At 46.8% G+C, this 21,204-nt stretch overlaps 1 protein-coding gene across 2 annotated transcripts; it reads left to right on the forward strand.

The window, feature by feature from the left end:
- Positions 1 to 16,543: 16,543 nt before the first annotated feature.
- On the forward strand, positions 16,544 to 20,752 carry Foxa2 (forkhead box A2). 2 transcript variants are annotated; one of them, XM_041670474.1, is made up of 3 exons: positions 16,544 to 16,762; positions 17,715 to 17,784; positions 18,792 to 20,752. In XM_041670474.1, the coding sequence occupies exons 2-3, from the start codon at positions 17,716 to 17,718 to the stop codon at positions 20,100 to 20,102; spliced, it is 1,380 nt and encodes a 459-aa protein (XP_041526408.1). In that variant the 5' UTR covers positions 16,544 to 16,762; position 17,715; the 3' UTR covers positions 20,103 to 20,752. The 2 variants fall into 2 exon arrangements, with proteins under 2 accessions (XP_041526408.1, XP_041526407.1); XM_041670473.1 differs by lacking the exon at positions 16,544 to 16,762 and having other exon boundaries at positions 17,648 to 17,784.
- The last annotated feature ends 452 nt before the right edge of the window (positions 20,753 to 21,204 follow it).

Below are 21,204 nucleotides of genomic sequence, written 5' to 3' on the forward strand. Positions count from 1 at the left end.
CATGTATATGTGTGTGCACATGTGCACATTTATGTGTGTTTGGCAATACTAGTGATCATACCCAGGGTCTTATGCATGCCAGCCAGCACTGTCCTATTAAGTTACATCCCCAGGCTTGGCGTCTTGGAACAAAGTCTTGCTATGAAGCTCAAAGTAGCCTTGAACCTGCTACAGAGCCCAGACTGGTCCTAAACTCACAATCCTTCTCCCAAGCTCAGCACATCTATCCATTTCTATTTTTTTTAAGTGTAACGGGGAAAAGGAAGGAAAAATAGAGGGAGGGGAGGAGGGAAGAATGGAGGGAGGAGAGAAAGTAAGGTGTAAAGAAAGAAAGGAATAGGTAAAAACAGAATGTTCATGACAGCTGAAGCAGAATGCTTGCAGACATGTATGCATGGGCCAATTAAGGCTGGCATGGGTCTCTCTCAAGGGATTAATTAGAATGTAGCAGACACCATACCAAAGGCCCTGCCCCAACCAGCCCGAGATAAATTAGCTGTTTCCTCGTCGAGGATATTCATCATTCAAAAGCCTTAAGACCTAACGTTCAGTCTCTACACCCTAGAACTTCAGCCAATGAGAAGATAAAATATTTTCCTATCAATTCAGTTAGCCTATCGCTGCATCCACTGTGCCAATGCTGATAAGAGCCAGTAGGTCCATTGTCACTTGCTATTTTGTCTCCTCCGTGGGCCTGCTCATTTCCTACCAGATAGCATGTTTTGTCTTGATTCCCATTCAGCCAACCTCAGTAAAGCCAAAGGCCTTCAGCTTTTCACTCTTCCCAACTCTGCACGTAGCAGTTCACGGATGGGTGTCAGACTAAGGGTGGATACAGATAGGAAGGGAACAAAGGAAATCGAAGTTCTAGATTCCAAACCCCTCTTCAGGCCCCTGGGTCCCTTCCCCTGGACTTGCTGCCCAAAACCTGGAACGTCACAATGACTTCCTTTCTCCTTCTTTCCAATAGACTCTTGCTCGATGTATTCTAGATGTTTCTAGTGTGTTGATCAACTACTTCATAATCACATGGTGTCTCAACTTTAAAATAAAAAAAAAAGAACTTATCATTTTGTCATTGGATAAAATCTAGGCCAGCACCTCCTTGATAGGCACAGTGGCGCGAGGGTCTGCTACCTCTTCATTCTGCCTGTGTTAAAGCCCTCTCAGTCACACTTCCAAATCATAGCAGGCCTCCTGTTCCGCACTGTGCAGTTCACGGGTGCTCATAATTTCTCCCATCAAAATCCAGCATTAGTGTCACGTTTTTAAAACTCTCAGATCCAAATTTTTTGCTGTTAGTTTTGAGACAGGGTTTCATGCACCCCAGGCTAAGCCCAAACTCAGTACATCTGTCCTTGACCTCCTGGCCCTCTTGCTTCCACTCTGAAGTACTGGCATTTCAGGTGTACACTACCATGCCCAGATTCAATTCAGCACTGTTGTTGTTTCTGACCTGGCAACCCAAACTTCCATGTCGTGGGTGAATTAATACGTGTTCATGGCCATTAAGGGACCAGGTCATGTATAAGTGCTCTTAACCATTGAGCCATCTTTCCAGCTCCCAACTCCCCCCCCCTTTTAAAATAACTCACTAAGTCCAACTAGTGCTGATGTGTGTGTGTGGGGGGGGGTGTGGGTGTGGGTGTGTGTATACAGGCCTATCCACTCAAGCATGGGTAATCAATTAGTGCCTACACATTCAAAAAAGGGAAGAGTCAGGGTGTAGCAGCACACACCTTTCATCCTAGCACTTTTGAGGCACAAGCATGTGGGTCTCTGAGGTCGAGGTCAGCTTGATCCACAGAGTGAGTTATAGAACTGCCAAAGCTACATAGTGAAAACTTGTCTCAAAAAAAAACAAAACAAAGGGGCTGGAAAAATGGCTCAGTGGTTAAGAGCACTGACTGCTCTTCCAGAGGACCTGGGTTCAATTCCCAGCACCCACATGGCAGCTCACAACTGTCTGAAAATCCAGTTCCAGGGGATCTGACACCTTCACACCAATGCACATAAAATAAAGATAAATAAATCATAAAAAATAACCCCCCCAAAAAATTAAAAAACCCACAAATAACAAAGAATGATGCTCCTTCCCCCAGTAGCTAGCAATTGCCAATAGCTCTTGTGTAACAGGTGGGTCCTGGAGAGGACCTCCCCATCTATGCTAGAATTGTGACTGGATTATTATGTACAGACCAGTAGTAGATACATGCACAAGACCTGTATATAATCAATCATTCATCCCTTGTTATCCTCAACCATGAACACCTTTAGTTAGTTTAAACCACCTGTTAGGCTATATCATAAGCCTTGGGGAGGGGCATTTACTGAAAGAACTCTAAAGGAAGGAATGTCTGACAAGGGACTGATGAAGAACCCTTGGGTACAGAGAGAAAAAGCTCTCCAGACATCAAAGTATTTTCTAGCAGAGAGGGTTCAGCCCACCATATTAACACAGTTGCAGAGGGTGTGGTGCAGATGAGCTAGACTAAGATAAAGGAAAGCTGAATTTTCCCAGCCAGATTCTGCTCACAGAACCATTTGACAAACAGTGCTTTCAACATTAGTACTGGCATGCCTTCATCTTATAAAAATTTAAATAAACTCAACTACAGCTCTTCCAGGTACAAGGATGTGTTATAGGTGCAATATGGATCACAGAACTTTTATAGTTGTTGTAGGAGGTCACTTGTTCGTTCCTGGCTGCCCAGACTCAAAATAGTCACTCAGAAACTATATCATTTGAATCCCTGTTTGACCAATATCTTAAGCATATTTTTCAGCTAGCTCTTATATCTTAATTAACCACTTCTATTAATCTGTGTACTGCTAAGTGGCTGTGGCTTACGAGCAAGGTTCCTCCCAGTGTCTGTGTCTGGAGGGGCTGCTGGCTTCTCTTGACTCCTCCTTCTTTCTCCCAGCATTCAGTTTAGTTTTCCCCACCTAGCTCTGTTCTCCACTGCTATAGGCCCAAAGCAGTTTCTTTATTAATCACTGGAAATCACAGCATACAGAGGTGAATTTTATATCATATAGTACATTTTGCATGATTCTGGAAGTGAGAGGTTCCAGTCAAAGTTGGCTTTCCAGCACAATTTTTTTCATGGGCCTTACCATGGCAATCAACCCGTGTAATCAACAGTCTGCATAAAATTGGAAGATAGTTGTTTTACCCTTAGAAATAAAAGCGAATTCTGATTGACTGTGTAAGAGAAGACAGCAACCTCATCATCTACCTGTCAACATCTGCACACGTCCACATGTCCACTTGTTAGTATAATTTCCAAACAGTCCACTCATCCACAACTCGCCTACCAAATCGAGTCAAGATGAAACCCTCACTCTGATGCCTTTGATTGGCTGTTGTTGGGAGCTGGTGTCCAATCAGTGCTCCTGGAGAATGCAATCCCTGCGCAGACCCCAGTCAACAGGAAAAGAAACTGATTTCCCTATATAGGCCCCTGGAGAATTCATGATGTGGGTTGTTCTGAACATGGCTTTAAAAGATGCGCATATCTTTTCAGTGCTGCCGTAAACGGAATGGAATAGACTAGGAATCAAGGACTCAGTCCTTTCTCTTTATGTTCTGATCATGAAGTCTAAAACATCGTGTGTGTGTGTAGCAGCAAGCAGCCATTTAAAATTTAAAGTGATTCATGTCTAAGAATCTCACGTATTGGAAAGGCTGATGGGAGGCTCATGAGAGAGACAGAGAGACAGAGGGGGAACATGCTGAAAGGTCTTCTGACTGACGTAAGGTCTCATTAGCCTCATGGGGATCTAACCAAAGACTTAGGCTGAAAAGTAAATCTGTGCCTGGGAAGTGAGAGTTTTTGCAAGGAAGGGAGAAATTCCATCAGAGCTTTGTGGAAATGGCCCTGGAAATGGGGTGTCTCCTCTCACATGTGGTGAGAACTGTGAGTCCTGCCTGGTATTTTGCACAAAAATGCGTAGGGCACAAAACTGGGACTGCTTTCTTTGTGGTCTGTTTCTCTCTGTGGCCTCAGGCCTGTATGGCCTTCAGTGTTTGGGGAGCAGATCCAGGATTTCTATGTGGAATGTCTTTATTTCTCATTCACATCAGAACAATCACCTCAGCAGAAAAATCAGGAGTAAGGCTTACCTCCTTGATAGAAGCAAAGTTCATCATGGCTCAGTTCCCCAGCCTCTTCTCTCGTCACTGAACATTGGAAGTGCATAGAGTTTTAAAAGATTTCTGCTTAGGGTGGGCTCTTCTGCCTTCAGTCCATGAAGGAATTCCGTTCTCTGTGAGGACAAGTGGAGCTTTCCCTTCAGTTTCCCGCTGCTGCCACTCCAGGTGGCACTGGCCTCATCCTCCACACTGCTAACACATGAGGAAGATTATTTCTGGGTTATGAAGGTTTCTGGAAAACCTGCTTTAATACACCTAGAGGCAGTTGGCAGAATATAACTTTTGGTGTCTGCAGGTGATTCAATTTAAAACTTCCAGTGTAGATGGCCTGTTTCATCTTGAAGGAAAGAAAACAATTTGGAGATCCAGTGCCCATGATGATATTAATATTATTGTATGCCTCCTTGTCTCTCTCAAGCACACTAGCCATCCTTGAAGATACTATTCAAGAATTAAAGAAAAGCCACATTTAAGTCTTACAACAACTCAAAAGTGCTGATATTTTTTTTCTTGTGACTAAGGAACCCCCCCAGGGGGCTGGAGAGATGGCTCAGAGGTTAAGAGCATTGCCTGCTCTTCCAAAGGTTCTGAGTTCAATTCCCAGCAATCACATGGTGGTTCGCAACCATCTGTAATGGGGTCTGGTGCCCTCTTCTGGCCTGCAGGCATACACACAGACAGAATATTGTATACATAATTAATTAATTAATTAAAAAAGGAACCCCCAGGCATGGAAGCAGGTCTTTCTAAGTACTTGCCATCATGAGATGGAGCATATAGCCCTTTCCCTACTCAGTCAACATTAGAAAGATCTAGAAAATTAAGATCCTCAGCAGCAACTGTCAATAACCACAGGAGCCCATTTATCCCTGCTCATGCTCCTTTTTCCTTGGTAGAGACAACTCAGGAGCCTACTGTCCTCCAGTCCCAAGAGGCCCTAGCATGATTCAGCTTCAGGTAGCCACAATGATCTTTTTCTTGGTGCTGAACCTCATCAATGCCTACCCTTGCTATTTCATCCCTTAGTTCCCTTCTAGACTTTCCTGGGCCAAATGTCCTGTGTCTTAGTTAGGGTTTTTATTGCTGTGAAGAGACACCTTGACCTTGGCAACTCTTATAAAGAAAACATTTAATTGGGTAACTTGTTCACAGTTTTAGAAGTTCAGTATACTATCACCATGATAGGGAGCATGGCAGCTTACAGGCAGATGTGATGCTGGAGCCGAGAGTGCTACTTCTTGCAGGCAACAGGAAGTTGACTGACCTCAAAGCCCACCCCTTCAGTGATATACTTCCTTCAACAGAGTCACACCTCCTAAGAGTGTCACTCTCTTTGAGCTTATGGGGGCCAGTTGCATTCACACGATCACACCCTGCTTATATTCAGTTCCTTCTATAAAGGTGTAGTTCTGGAGAAGCCAGAACTAAAACACGCCTTTGGCTTCCAGTTTCACATTTTTTATTTCACTTGATGCTTTCCTGTCTCTATCGGTTTGGTATTTTCTTGGGAGAGAGTTGGAGACCTAACCTACCACAGAGGTCAACTTCATCTACAACTAGGCTGTTTTTATTTGTGCCTAGTGGAAGCCCGAGAGAGTGTTCCATCCACAAACTCACCCTCTCTACCTGAATTAGCGTTGTCCTGCATGACAGCCTCTAAGTTAGGTGAAATGTATTTACGTAGTTGTCTGAGCTTGGCCTGAGGTGGTCAAGCCTCTGTTTCAGTTTGTGTTCAGAACTGGATGTGTGTGGGTCACCCAGGATGAAGTCGGACCTCACATCTAGAGCTGAGATTATCCCTGGGAGGATGCTAGCTGAGGGTAGATTGTAGCCTACACTCCTTGTAGGAAGGCAGCTGGTACAGTACTTCATCTGTGTCTACACAGGCAGTGACTCACTTCCCTTCTGTCTAATCCTGGGTACAAAGTTCCTTCCCAGGACTCTGCTGAGGAACAGGCTTCCCAAATCTGTCCTGACTTATCTCCCCAGCTGGTCATTTCAGCACTTAAGAAGCAGAACCAAGTCTCTAGCCTCCAACTCCTCTAGTGGCCCTGTAATCTGCTGCCAGCTGGCCAACTTTCCCAGGAAGTTCTTTCCCTAGCACCTGCAGATGGGCTGCCTCTATGCCTCTATACAGGCATTTCTCTCCACAGGAGGGGCCCTTAGTTCTCCCCTTTCAGTCTGGCAAGCTCTTTCCCTTCCTTCAGAGACTTGTTTTCTTATCAGCCCACACGCAAAAGGTACCTAACCCTCTCCTCTGCAGGACTGGTGATAATAACTGCTATCTGAGGGATGCATGACATTGCTGCTTTGATCTGACGTTATGTGGTGGTTATATTCCTTTCTGGTCCACTCTCACCTCAGTGACCTCCTTGAATACATTCATGGCACCCACGAACCTTGACTCCATTAGATATGTGGTTATTTCACAAATGATGAATGTAGCCTGAGTCACTACAGAAACACAAACAGATATGCCTTCAAATGATGGCCAAGCTTACAGTGACCATTTAGGCTACTGTTGAAAGGGATGAGGACCATTCAGTGTAGACCTTTGGTGTGGTGTAGCGCAAATACTTGCTATGATTCTTCATCAGGGATTGCTCTTGTTATATTCACTGAGGCAGTTACAAGTATCTGGCATGGGTAAGGCCTTAAGCCCCACAAGAGTCTTTAACCAATGATGAGTAAAGGGTTGAGCCTTATCTACCATCCAAAGGCCCTTTGGGATGAGTCCGAGCTCTCCTCTGTGAGACTTTACTCATTCCATCTTCAGCAGCTTCAGTGACTTCTGCCATTATCTGCCTAATAAACGAGAAACCTGAAGCATCTTTTCAAGAACTAATGCTCTCTCACCTCCTACTGTATGGAGTTTCTTAGGCTTTAGACATCACACCCATAGTAAGGGAATGGACTTCAAATCCTAATGCAAACACACATTTATAACAGAAACAGATTTTTTAAAATCTGTTTGCCATGTAAGATGGTTAGGGATCATTAATTCCATTCATCTTTCCCTTATGTTTATTAAGTCTAGTAAAACAATTTGTTATCACAACACAAGAATGGGTCATCAATAGAAGTCCAAAAAGCACAGGACTAGAAATTGTTGTAAGCTGATTCAATCCAACCCAAACTAGTGCACACACATAAAGTATGGGTTTGTGTATCACAGTGATATGCATCTGTCCTATATCCCACCCCTCACTTACTAGCACAGAGAACCAGCTTTACACCTGCAGTTCTCATCTCGAGGAAGCAAATTATCTCACCAGTCTCTGTTCCAGTGGATCAGTATACGCAGACACCTATTCTAGAAACACTCAACAGAGCCATACAGATGTCTCCAAAGCTAATACCATGGGCAGCCCCTTGCTCTTTGCTTCTCTTCTGCTTGGGGGCCAGAGTAGTGAAAGACTGAAAATTTTCCTTCTTACACACACACACACACACACACACACACACACACGATCTGTGGAAAGAATCACTGTCAAATTCACGCTCTTATTTTTGGAGGGCTCAACCAACATACATACAACATGAAATGGACAGACAAAGAGGCCCCAAATCCCACACACCTTTGTCAGCCAAGGTTTCTGTCCTGCCCTGTCCACAGCCATTCAGCCCCAAAGCAACACACAGAGGTCTACATTAATTATAAACTGGTTGGCCTATTAGCTCAGGCTTCTTATAACTCTTATAACTTATATTAGTCCATAATTCTTGTCAGTGTTAGCCACGTGGCTTGGTACCTTTCATCAGCAAGGCATTCTCATCTTGCTTCCTCTGTGTCTGGGTGATGACTGTAGACTGAATTTTTCCTCTTCCCAGAATTCTCCTGTTCTCGTCGTCCTGCCTATACTTTCTGCTTAACTACTGGCCAATAAGAATTTTATTAAAATACAATTGGCAGGGTACAGACCATTGTCCAACAGCACCCTGTGTTTCTGGACCTACTGTGAGCTTTGCTGTCCATGACCACAGGCTGTTTAAAATTATACTATTTGCCATATTTAATTTTCTCCTGCAGTCATAAATATTAATTAAGTGAAACCACATAGAGCCTACATTTAGTCTTTTCCCTTCCTGAGGCCCATAAAAACTAGAGCCAAGGCAATGGAAGGGCTGCTGGGTCTTTAAGATGTCTCGGACATCCACTTCTCCTTTCTAAACCTGGGCCAGATTTATTAAATCTTATTCATGTTTTCCTACCTAACTTCTCCCAGCCAGTGTGCTTCTGATCTGATTTCTCTTCCAAAAAGAAGACATAGAAACTGTCTCTCCAGAGAAAGGTTTGCTCATTTTCTGTGAAACAGGGTAGGTTTTGATTAAGGAAAACCAGAAATAATATGTGCAACATAGTAGCTATCTAGGGGCAAAGGACACATTTCTCTGATTTTGTTTACAAAAACAGAAGATGCAAGCAGAAAAAATTAGGCAGACATAAAATCAATAGAGGGAGCCCTTTCTCATTCTTCCCAAGTCAGCTTCAGAGCCTGTCAGTGTTGACAGTTTGGCATGTAAACTTCAGAAGCTTCCTGTGTAGTGACAGTTTTGCTATTCATAAAATCAAATGAATCATATTCTGTGACAATTTAAAACTTCATTATAAATATGGTTATGGGGACAGAGCTCAGCAGCACAGCACTGCACAAGCCTAGCAGTTACATCCACAAAATCAAACATAAAATAGATAATAATAAGTAAATGATATATAATATGCAATATCATATATTATAATAATATAACATGCATTACATTTTATTTTATAATAAGTTATATATTAAAATTATAATATAATTATACTATATCTTTTATAATTATGCTATACTATTATACGCATATTATACAATATTATATAATCTATATGGCATATGTGTATATAATATGTGCATATAATATAAATGCGACATTACAGTATAATTAAAAATAAAAATATAATATACTGGTCTGTCTATGATTTTATAGACATTTATATCACTTTTTAGAACAGTGAATTTAAACACCTCTTCCTAGAAAGAGTCCTAGCATTTAGGAGGAGGAATACAAGAACGAAAATGACAAAGCAAATATTATGTTTCCAAATTTAACATGCCAAAGGGGAGGAGAGAATAAATGAAGACAGAGAAGTGTCCAGAAAGTCATGTTGGTCTGACTATGAGACCTGGCGAATGGATGTTCAGTCTTAGACTCCCCCAGGGCCAGTCCGGCATCCTCCACAATGAGCATCTACTTAGTACCTTATTCGGAGACTTGGAAGGATGAATGCATGCTTCCCACTTACAAAGTGTAGCTGGAGCCTGGAGATTTTGAAAGTATAGCCTATCCATAGAACCTTCTCTGATGAACATGACCCAGCACTTACATCACACCTTCCCTCTAAGCACCGTGTGATCAGTCAGCTCTCTTGGGTGATTCAATAACCGGACATAAAAAAGACAGTTAATAAATAAGTTTGCACTTCCTGCCCAGTTCCAACTAAATATTTGAAAAGTACATTAGTATAATGTCTTTCCTGGCTTTATTAACCCCCAATCCACCGACACAAATGAGCCTGCTGACTCCTCAGTGACTCGCATTAGTTCCCCTGGTGCATATAGAAGCCTTGTATAAATAAGAACTTGCAGGTGGAAGTGTTTTGCTTTCCTTATAGAGGTTCTGACATGAAAGAAAAGAGTTCTTCACAGAAAGAATGCTTCATTCAAATTCTCACAATGGAAAGACGGTCTCACCACTGACAGGAAACCATATTGCAGCTGGAATAAGAGCCAGCAGCAGCCTGAAGACTTCCATTTTTCTCACCTCTGAGGCTTCAGTTTCAGCTCCTAAACTTTCCTTGCTGGGCATGTTAGAAATTATTAGGATGGCCCACCGAGGTTAATGGGGGAATTTGCTGTGATGTCTAAGAATTCAGTTAAAGTGACTCTTAGACCCTTTCTCACACAATGACCAGCAGTGTGGCTTCAATATTGTGTCACATTTTAGGGAAGAGATTCTTTGTCCCGGTAGTCTTCAAAGAGACCTGGGATTCCTCCTGGGTGGAAAGGCAAACTTCATTGGAAACTCAATAAACAGGCTTGCTCTTGTCACTTTCTCGTCCTTTTGATCCTCGCATTTTGTTTCTTAAATGTATATTAGGATGAGGATGAGGATTAGGGCTCCTGGCCTATGCTCAGGGTCAGACCACCACCCAGTGCCGGCCTGGATTCCCTGGGCATCTTCCTTACAGAACAATGGTAAAGGGATCCCTTTCTCTGTGGCTGTAGACTAATGTGGTAGCTTTGATTCTGCTGTTTCTCCATATTTGGAAAATATCTATCAGTGCTGCATACTGATAATTGCCATAGATCCCCTGTCCTTTCCAGTCAACCAGGGAGGTCCTTGTCTCCGGAAAACATGCCCAGGTGGTAGGGGGATGTGCTCGAGCTAACAATGCACCATGGGGGAGCTCTGCTTTGGAACACTTGCTGCAGGGACCCTGCTGCCTGTAGGGGCCCTTTCCACAGTTTGCGGACTAGTGATACCCTGCAGAACCTAACCAGGGCAGTTAAGGGAGCTCCTGGGGGCATGGAGTCTGTAGGTACTACAGAAGTGGCAGAAACTAGAGAGGGGTCTCCAGCTCTCATTTTATCACATGACATCTCACTACCTGCTCAATACAGACTGCAGGAACAGAGAGAGAAATGGACCCGTAAGACTGAGACCACCTGTGGTCAGTGGCCCAGCAGCTCTGCCCATCTGCAAGGAATGCTAAATCTACCTGCTGAAGCAGAATCTGCATTTTAACAAGATTCCCTGGGGGGTATTCCTATGCACATAAAAAAGTTAAAGGGTGTGTGTGTGTTCCAACCCTGGTTAATTAGCCCACTGTCAGTGAGGCCCTGTAATTTAGTAGCACCCTTAGAAGCTGTGTTGGGAAGGATGATCCACAATCCTTTGGTTGGGATTCCTTTGACGTCAAAGTCCAACTGAAACAGCTGATACAGACACAGGTATCACAAACTCTTAAGCCCAGCATTTACCAAACCTGATAAGTTTCTCAAACCAGTACTACTCCAGAGCACATCCTTCCTCAAGTCAGAATTCAAAGGTAGGAGTTTATACACTTAGTTGTAGAGTACTTGTCCAGCGTGTCTCTGAGTACAATCCACAGCGCTATCACCTCGACCACCATAACCAACCAACTAAATAACAACGGCAAAAACCACAAAAGAACAAACAAAACCCAACACTTTAATAAACACCAATAGGCAGCAGTAGGCAACAATGTAGCATTCACGACGTGGAAAAGTGACGCCGTTATATGATAAGGGTACAGTGTTGGAGAACCCATCATAACCTGGAAGTTATATGATAAGGGTACAGTGTTGGAGAACCCATCATAACCTGGAAGTTAGTCTATCTTCTGTCACCTAAAAGGCTAGTTTTAAATAGAAGAATATAGATTTTTTTCCACTTGAAAGTTCCTGGATCATTGTTGAAAAGAATTCTGAAAATATAGGAGGTTGGAACTTTTTTTTTCCATTACAGGGTTTCTCTGAGTGGTCCTGGCTGTCCTAGAATTAGCTCTGTAGACCAGGCTGGCCTCCAATTCAGAGATCCACCTGTCTCTGCTGGGATGAAAGGCATGCGCCACTACCACCCAGCTAAGGTTGGAACTCTTGACAGAAGAGAAAAGGGAAGAAAATAAGGAAAGACTCGGATTGGTCTCTACAACAGGTGGTGTTCCCTGGGTGTGCACCACCTGGCATACAGTCAGAGCTCATTAAATATTTGCCAAATGGGTAGGAATATATAATTTCCCCTTCCCTTGTCAGTGTTAGTATTGAAATAAGTTGTGCACAGCTATTCTGTGTTTATACCAAGGCCCTGCATGACTTTGAAATTGAAACAAAGGTACTAAGAGCACTCCCCAAGTCTCAAAGTTGAACTCCAGGCCTTGCTGCCCTGTTCCAGGTCTCTACACTGCTCAGTGCCTCGCTGCTTCTTACTTACTGGGAGGACATTTGCCTATCCAGCAAGTCATCCATGGTTCCATAGGTCTAAAGGACTCTCTTCCAAGTGAGCTACACAGAGAAAGAAATGGCCAGAGTATGTGAGTGACTTCCCAGGACTGCTGTCCTCCCTGAAGCTCACTGTTCACCTTGTTGGCGGGAATATCTGAGATATCTCCCAGTACCAGCATGCAAATGATTGAAAAGTTGCCAGGGCCACCGATGCAGGTGTGCCTACTTCAAGCATCCCTTCGCTGAGACCTTTTTCTCACATTGCTCTATTAGGATTGCTACCAAAAAGGTATCATCTTTTAGTTTTATCTTTTCCAATTATTTTAATTACCTGCTATAAGAGCCTCATATACCAGAAACATGTTAAAAAGTGCTAGAATGGTGAGCCGGATGTCAAGCACATCCCAGGAATACTCCTCAACTTCTTGACCCCAATGGACAGAACACTGACTTTTAGTACTGAGCAAAACAGATGCCGATGCAGTGTGTAACTAACTGCTCTTCTAATCTGCCCATAAATGACAAACATTCACAACTACCACCCAGCCTCCAAACAAGCTCTAGGTGTATTGAAAAGGCAGGGAGATGAGGGAGAGAGGGGTCTGGGTGTTGAATGAATTTGGCTGAACCTTAACCCAGATCACACATAGTCTTCTGTCTCCTGCTCTGAAGTAGGACCATGCAGGGAATGCCCCCTGTGGTGAACATCACTATCTCTTCATTTCCTCTCCCTGAAGAGCAGAGTCCATCTGCTGATACCAGCAAGGAGGAAAAAAACAAAACCAAAACAAAACAGTTTTAGCAAAACCAGAATCAGTTAGAAGAATGGCTTTTCCTTACTGTTCCAGTATGAGAAACAAGTGACTAACTATACAAATTATTTTTCTAGGATTTCCTTAACATGAGAATTAATACCCTTATTGAGAACTTCGCCATAACATAACAAATATAATAAAAGAGGATGCAACAGTAAAATGATATATAAAATGATGTCACTACTCTGCAGAAAATGTACATTGGAGACACAGTTCTACAACCCAAATCCAAATTGTTTTGTTTTGAATTCATTTATTTTTTATTTTATGTGCATATTGGTGTTTTGCCATGAGTATTGGCTCCCCTGCAACTGGAATTACAGACAGTTGTGAGCTGCCACATGGGTGCTGGGAACTGAACCAGGGTCCTCTGGAAGAACAGTCAGTGCACTCTTAAGCACTGAGCCATCTCTTCAGTCCCTTGTTTTATTTTTTGATGCTAAAGAATGAACCCAGGGTCGTGCTCACAAAAAGTACCTTCTCCCACCGAGTTATGTCACCAATCCCATCAAGGGTACTACATATGTATCTTATAATTATTCTATCCCTGTTCTTTCTTTCCCATAGATCTCCCAAGGGACAACACAGCTTATTAAACTTGAAATCTTACTTTTGTCCCACCTCATTTCTATAGACATTTTTTCTGTGTTTTTACAGAAGAGTGCAAACGTTTAACTCTTTTCTTCATTCGTGCATGAATATCCTTTGATGATGTGTTCATGGCTAACTGACTTTAAATGTACTCCCCATAAACAAGTGTTTTGACTCAAAAAAAAAAACTATGAGAATCACAGAAGAGGATTTCAAAGGGGGTCTGACTTTTAAAAAATAAACCAGAAACAACACGAGGAGTGAGATGTTACCTATAACCTTTGATATACTATATAGATTCTCCGCATTGAGATTTGGGGTTCACCCAGAGAATTCCATCGTGTTACATAGGGGGAATTCTGTTTAATGACAGAAACTTTGGGGAGCAGTTTTGCTTAGGGACACTGGATATCATTCTCTCCCGAAATCTTGGCAGAGGTAGCCATGATTTTAGGCCAAATCAGAAGGCTGCCTTGCCGCCAGCGCGACGTCCAGAAAACAAACAAACCTAGGAGCAGCGGCCGTTTGTAAGGAAGCTAACCCCGCCGCTGTGCAGGACCTAAGAAAGGGAGAAACGGGAGGGTGCAGGCAAAGGAACTCTTTGTGTGGCTCAGCCCCAGGTGAGGTTTAGACAGTCGGGGATCAGAGTAGACATCTGTGTGTAGTCGGAGCTCCCGAGAACTTTTTCCTGGAGAGAGGCACCTGGGGCAGTTTACAGCATTCCAGCCTGGAACTCTGGTGCCAAGGTTCTGAATAAACCTTTAGAAATCGCAGCGGCTCGGGGAGGACCAGCGTGTGCGCCACCAGGAGCAAGCGCCGGCAAAGCCCGAGGCGCGGGGAGAGAGAGCGGGCTGCCAGAATGTTTCCCCTCGTTTCGCAGCTGGTTGGGCTCTCTGACTGCTTACTGAAAGCCAGTGGCTGGTAGTTCTTGGAGGGTCGCAAACCAACCACTCAAATGTTCCAGGTGGCGTCACATGCAGACCTACCCCTTCTCGGAGCTAGGAGACAAGGGGCGGGTTTGCCTCGCACGCAATTTCAGGGACCTCCAGGAGGTGCTCTGGGGATGGAGATAGGGTGTGGGACCAGAAGAAAGAGAGCAGGGGCAGGAGTTGCGCGGTTAGGAGCCCAAGGATAACTTAGAACTGTGCTTGACCCCGGGAACCTCGCTGCCAACAGGGGGCGCCCTGTCACTGTGGAAGTTGGAGCTTAGCGCTCCCGGATATCCTGAGATCTGAGCACTCTCGACGCTTCAGGTGAGGGTGGGAACTCTGGCGGAAACGTGCTTTGCTCTGCGGACCCAATCTCCCAGCGTATAGTAGCTAATTTTAAAAGGGGAATAATTTCTGGGGCCGAATTTCAACTAGGAGCACATAGAGTAATGCAACCCCAGGCTTATAAACACTCTGGCATTCAACATAGACGGGTGGGAGAGACCGACGGCGTGTGGGGGGCGGGGGGGAGGATGAGTGTGTGTGTGTGTGTGTGTGTGTGTGTGTGTGTGTGTGTGTGTGTGTGTGTGTGTAAACCAGATTGATGGTATCCCCGCACTGGGGAGGCAGAGGCAGGCGGATCTCTGAGAATAAGCGAGTTCCAGACAGCCAGCGCTGTTACACAGAGAAACCCTGTCTCAAAAAAAAAAAAAAGGAAAGGAAAGAGCGAGAAAGGAAAGGAGGTAGGAAAAGAAGGAGGTTGGTGTCTTGAGTTTCCTATTTGGGGCGGGGAGGTGAGTACTGTGCTTCAGCATTTAAGATCTCTGTGGAAAGAACAGGAGTGCTGAATTGTTTAAGGGTGTGTGTGTGTGTGTGTGTGTGTGTGTGCGTGCGTGCAGGCAGGCACATGCCTGCATTTTTGCTTTTATTTTGAAAATCAGCTCCTTTTATAAACAACATGTGTACCCCTCTTTTCCTGTGGGCCCTGGGGGAGACGCTGGGGATCTGCTCTCTCTGGGTTCCTTGTAGTCACTAGCTGAGCATCAGATTCACCATTCAGCAGGAAAGTAGGTCTTGCCTTTGGGGGAATCTTACCCTGCACTTCTTCAGAGGACTTACTTGACTTGTTCTGTAAACTATCCAAACTATACGTTTCAGTAACGAAAGGAACTGTTGACGCTGCACCTTCAGTCCAAAAGGACGCTGACCCAAGAGACTTCTTCCTCCACCAGTCCTCTAGGTTCACCCTCCAGTCTGATCCTCGCTCAGGCTTCCCTGTTCAAAGCTCACTCCAGTGTCTGTCTGCCGCCTCTATGTATCCTCTACTATCCCCACTCCCAACTCTAGACATTTGGATTTGAGCCCAGTTCCTATTTTCTTCACCTCTGAGGCGGAAGAGTCCAGGGTTGTAGCCTTCTCATGTTAAGTCACGTTTTCAAAACCAAGAGTGTCCACATATAAACGCTTGCCTTCAGGACCCTCTGTTCAGAACCAAGAGTGTCCACATATAAACGCTTGCCTTCAGGACCCTCTGTTCAGAACCAAGAGTGTCCACATATAAACGCTTGACTTCAGGACCCTCTGCACCCAAATCTTGGGTCACCTTAGTCTTGGTAGCAAACGATACAAATGACATGTTCTATTGGTTATTGTTTTGTTTTGCTTTCTGAGACAGATTATCCCTGTGTGGCCCTGGCTGTCCTAGAACTCGATCCGAATGTAAACTAGGCCAGTCTCCAACTCAGAGATCTGCCTGCCTCTGCCTCCCGAGTGCTGGGATCAAAGCCCCACACCCAAGTGACTTTTTTTTTTTAACACTCATAAACCCGAAGAAAATAGGAACTGAAAATTTCAAATTATATAAAACCTTCCCGGCCTCAGCAGGCAGAGAGACCGCAGAGCCTCCTGAAGTCATCCCATAAGGCCTATTATTGATTCCTTTTTCTCTCTCTCCCCTCCTGCCCTACCCCCACCACTGCCCTGTTTGTTTTAGTTACGAAATGCTGTTGGGCACCTTGGATTTAACTGAAAAGTAACCTTGAAACACCGAGGCCCGAATGTCAGAGGCAAATCGCAGCCTCCCAGGCATTGGCTGCAATTAAGCGGGGCTCTCCCGGCCGCGTGTGGTGGAAAGCCAGAAAAAGGTCCGAGGTAGCTGACAACCAAGGCGGCCCGACCATGCGTGTCCTGCGCGCCTCCTAAGGCCGCTCTAGGACTTAACTGTAACAGGGAGGGGCCTCCGGAGCAGCGGTCAGTGAGTTAAAGGTGTGTACACTGTTTTTTCTAAATAGGGCAGCGCTTAGCAAATTGGCTATCACCTGCTTGTTGTTTTGACAGCGAATGTGCGCCGAGAGGAAAGAAAGTCGGGATAAATAAATCTTGCTAGTCTCGCCTCTGCGGGGCACCGAGGCTGTACGCGCCCTCGATTGATGCACCGGGTGCTCTGAGAAAAGAGGGGGGATGGGGCAGGAGCGGGAGTCCAGAGCTTCTCCAGGGGTAGCCTGATCCCAGGTCTCTGGGGCCACGGAAGACTCCCCGTGGACGTAAAGAAAGGGACACCACCGGGGTGCCCGCTCGTCTGCTTGCAAGTCCGGGTCTTAGGGGTGCAGGGGACAGCGGTAGCTGGGCTGGCTTCGGGCGCGGAGCGGCAGGTGCGGAGACCGTCCCGGGCTTCCTCTCACCTAAGTGTGAGCTGATTATTCAAATGGGCTGCCCGGGGTCTGGGGATTGGAGGCCTGCGCCAGCGAGCCGCGCTATATCACCAGCCGCCCACGTCACTGCGGCACTTGTCCGCTGCGCGGTCCACACCTCCTTCTCCCCCTCCTTTAGCTCTCCCCCCCGCCCGCCCCCACGCCGCTAGCTTCCCGCCGCCTCCCGGCAGCTCGACACTGCCAGCCTTAGCCTGCACCGTCAGCCCCGGGAGCGCGGCGACGGAGGGCACGCCCGACGGCAAAGCTCGGGTTCCGGCCTCCTAGGTTCTTTGGCCCCCTCCTCCGCCAACCACCTTCCCGCCCACTCCCAGCTACCTCCCGCGGCAGGCCGCGGGAGAGAGAGAGGAAGTGGAGCCGAGAGAGGGAGAGGGAGCGCGAGAGAGGGCGGGAGGGAGGGGACGGTGCCTTAGCAGACTTTTTTTTTTTAAGAGGGTGGGGGTGGGGGCTGATTGCTGGTCGTTTGTTGTGGCTGTTAAATTTTAAACCGCCATGCACTCGGCTTCCAGTATGCTGGGAGCCGTGAAGATGGAAGGGCACGAGCCATCCGACTGGAGCAGCTACTATGCAGAGCCGGAGGTAAGCGCTTGCCTTCGCCGGGGAAAGTGGGGGTGGTGGGTATCTTCGCGTCCCCAGCCTCCGAACGCTCCCTTCACGGGCACCCGTCTCCCCCCCCACCACCACCACCACCTCTAGCCTTCCTGGACAGCCGCCTTTTCCGCCCTCCTTCGACTCAAATGGGTCTCTTTTTTATACGACACACTGTTAGCCTTGAGATAATATTAACTTTGTGATCAAATATTGACTTGCGGCGCCTCCAAATCCTCTTCGTGGCCGAGCCACGCACTATCCTAACAGAGTTATGTTTGGCAGCGCGCGGCTGGGGAGGGGTGGGAGGTCGGCTGGCGAGGGGGTGGGGAGCTGAAGAAGAGAAGGTGGGTAGGAGTTGGGGACAGAGGTGCATGCAAAAAGTCAAAGACGAGTGGACAAAGAGAAAGAAAGTTGAGCCGGGACACTAACAGTTCCTAGCCGAGTTGGCGGTCCCTTCCCTATTCCTCCACGCAATGCCTCCAACTACCCCGCGAACTCTGCGCAGGCACAGCGCTTCACTCCCCGGTGACTGAGGAGTGGGGTCCCGGTATGAAGATCCAGAATAGAGACACTGAGACTATTTCCATTTGAGACTGCCCCAGTGACTTTCCAAAAGTGGCTTTTGGCGACCAGGGATTGCAACGGAGATTTCCAGCCTTAGTGCTTACTCAGTATGCTATCCAGAGGGTTTGGGAAGTCCAAGAGAGTAAAATACATTTGCAGCGCCTGACGTAGTAGTGGTTCTCGAGTCTGGGCAAGGAACGAGCCACAAGCTTAGAACTGCAGCCCGCTAGTCACCTCTCCTAGGGCGACCACCGGTGCGGCTAGCTTTGAGGCACAGAGGACTTGGTGTTAGTGGACTGGGGACCCAGGGAAAGAAAGAGATTCCAAGCAGCCTCCAGGAAGGCGGAGGACTGGATCCAACTGGTGGGTGGGAGGGTCTGGCACGCTCAGCCTAGGTGCTAACCTGTCTCCTCCCCGGGCTCTGTCCGTAGGGCTACTCTTCCGTGAGCAACATGAACGCTGGCCTGGGAATGAACGGCATGAACACTTACATGAGCATGTCCGCGGCCGCTATGGGCAGCGGTTCCGGCAACATGAGCGCGGGCTCCATGAACATGTCATCGTATGTGGGCGCTGGAATGAGCCCATCCCTAGCTGGCATGTCTCCGGGCGCGGGCGCCATGGCGGGCATGAGCGGCTCCGCTGGTGCGGCCGGCGTGGCAGGCATGGGACCGCACCTGAGCCCGAGCCTGAGCCCACTCGGGGGACAGGCGGCTGGGGCCATGGGTGGCCTTGCTCCTTATGCCAATATGAACTCTATGAGCCCCATGTACGGGCAGGCGGGCCTGAGCCGCGCACGGGACCCCAAGACGTACCGGCGCAGCTACACCCACGCCAAGCCTCCCTACTCTTACATCTCGCTCATCACCATGGCCATTCAGCAGAGCCCCAACAAGATGCTGACGCTGAGCGAGATCTACCAGTGGATCATGGACCTCTTCCCTTTCTACCGACAGAACCAGCAGCGCTGGCAGAACTCCATCCGACACTCGCTCTCCTTCAACGACTGCTTTCTCAAGGTGCCCCGCTCGCCAGACAAGCCTGGCAAGGGCTCCTTCTGGACCCTGCACCCCGACTCGGGCAACATGTTCGAGAATGGTTGCTACCTGCGCCGCCAGAAGCGCTTCAAGTGTGAGAAGCAGCTGGCACTGAAGGAAGCCGCGGGGGCGGGCGGGGGCGGAGGCAAGAAGACCGCTGCTGGGACTCAGGCCTCGCAGGCTCAGCTCGGGGAGGCCGCGGGCTCGGCCTCTGAGACTCCTGCGGGTACCGAGTCCCCCCATTCGAGCTCTTCCCCATGTCAGGAGCACAAACGAGGAGGCCTGGGAGAGCTGAAGGGGACACCCGCCTCTGCGCTGAGTCCCCCGGAGCCAGCGCCCTCGCCAGGGCAGCAGCAGCAGGCCGCAGCCCACCTGCTGGGCCCACCTCACCACCCAGGCCTACCACCCGAGGCCCACCTGAAGCCGGAGCACCATTACGCCTTCAACCACCCCTTCTCTATCAACAACCTCATGTCCTCTGAGCAACAACACCACCACAGCCACCACCACCATCAGCCCCACAAAATGGACCTCAAGGCCTATGAACAAGTCATGCACTACCCTGGGGGCTATGGCTCCCCCATGCCAGGCAGCTTGGCCATGGGCCCAGTCACGAACAAAGCGGGCCTGGATGCCTCGCCCCTGGCTGCAGACACCTCCTACTACCAAGGAGTGTACTCCAGGCCTATTATGAACTCCTCCTAAGAAGAAGGTTTGCAGGCCCTGCTAGCTCTGGCCAGCGGGAGAAGGACCAGAGAGAAGAGAGGCTGCCTGGAGACTTTGGAAAAGTTGGGAGGAAAAAGTAGCCACCACACTTCAGGCCCCAAGAGTGCAGTCTCACCCACCTGTCTGTGCCCTTAGAGAACTGGGCCTAGGTGATCTGTCATTCTAAGTAGAGAAGGGGATGGAAATATATATATATATATATATATACATATACATATATAAACAGTTTTAAAGGAGCCTTTGGCTTCTACCCTGTAGACTCCTCCTTCTCAAGGCACCTGCAGATTCTGATTTTTGTTGTTGTTCTCTATTGTTGATGTTGCAGGGAAGTCTGACCTAAAACGAAAACTTTTGTGAGTGACTTGGTGTAAAACCATGTAGTTTTAACAGGGAACCAGCTGGTTGTACTGATGTTTAAAAAGAGGAAAAACAATAATGTTAAGAGTCTGGTGTAAATGACCAGGAGAAGAAAAAAAATGCATCCCATTCTGGACATGGTGAAATCCAGGTCTCGGGTCTGATTTAATTTATGGTTTCTGCGTGCTTTATTTATGGCTTATAAAATGTGTGTTCTGGCTAGAACGGCCAGAGTTCCATAAATCTATATTAAAGTGTTATTGCCGATTTTACCCCTTGGGTCCTTTTCTTCTACCCCTTTTATCCCTCCCCATCTCTTTTCCTGCTGTTTTTCTCCTTAAAAATTAAACAGATTTATAAATTATTGCAAGAGAATGGGAAGGAGGTGGGAGTTTGTTGTGGGGCTTTTATGGAAGACTGGAGGTCAGTGTTTCTGTTTACCTAACATTTTATTTAAATATCAAAGTTGAATGGATTTTCCTGTAAGCACCACTGCTGAGTCCTAGGAAAGTCTCCCATTCCCCTGCTTGTCCACCTAGCCACACCCCTATCTTGCCTCCTGAAATGCATGTTCAGAGTGAATGGAATACAGTCCCTAAATAATGCAGTAACGACATTAGTAAACAAATCAAACTGTTCATGATTACCTTTTAAATTTTGAGGTTTATATTACTAAACATGGCAAAACACTTAAGTCTCTGATGGACCATCCGACATCTTTACT

Source organism: Microtus oregoni, unplaced genomic scaffold (genome assembly GCF_018167655.1).
Source record: "Microtus oregoni isolate MIOR12 unplaced genomic scaffold, Mior012 000020F_ref0000438, whole genome shotgun sequence".
Classification (NCBI taxonomy): Eukaryota; Metazoa; Chordata; class Mammalia; order Rodentia; family Cricetidae; genus Microtus; species Microtus oregoni.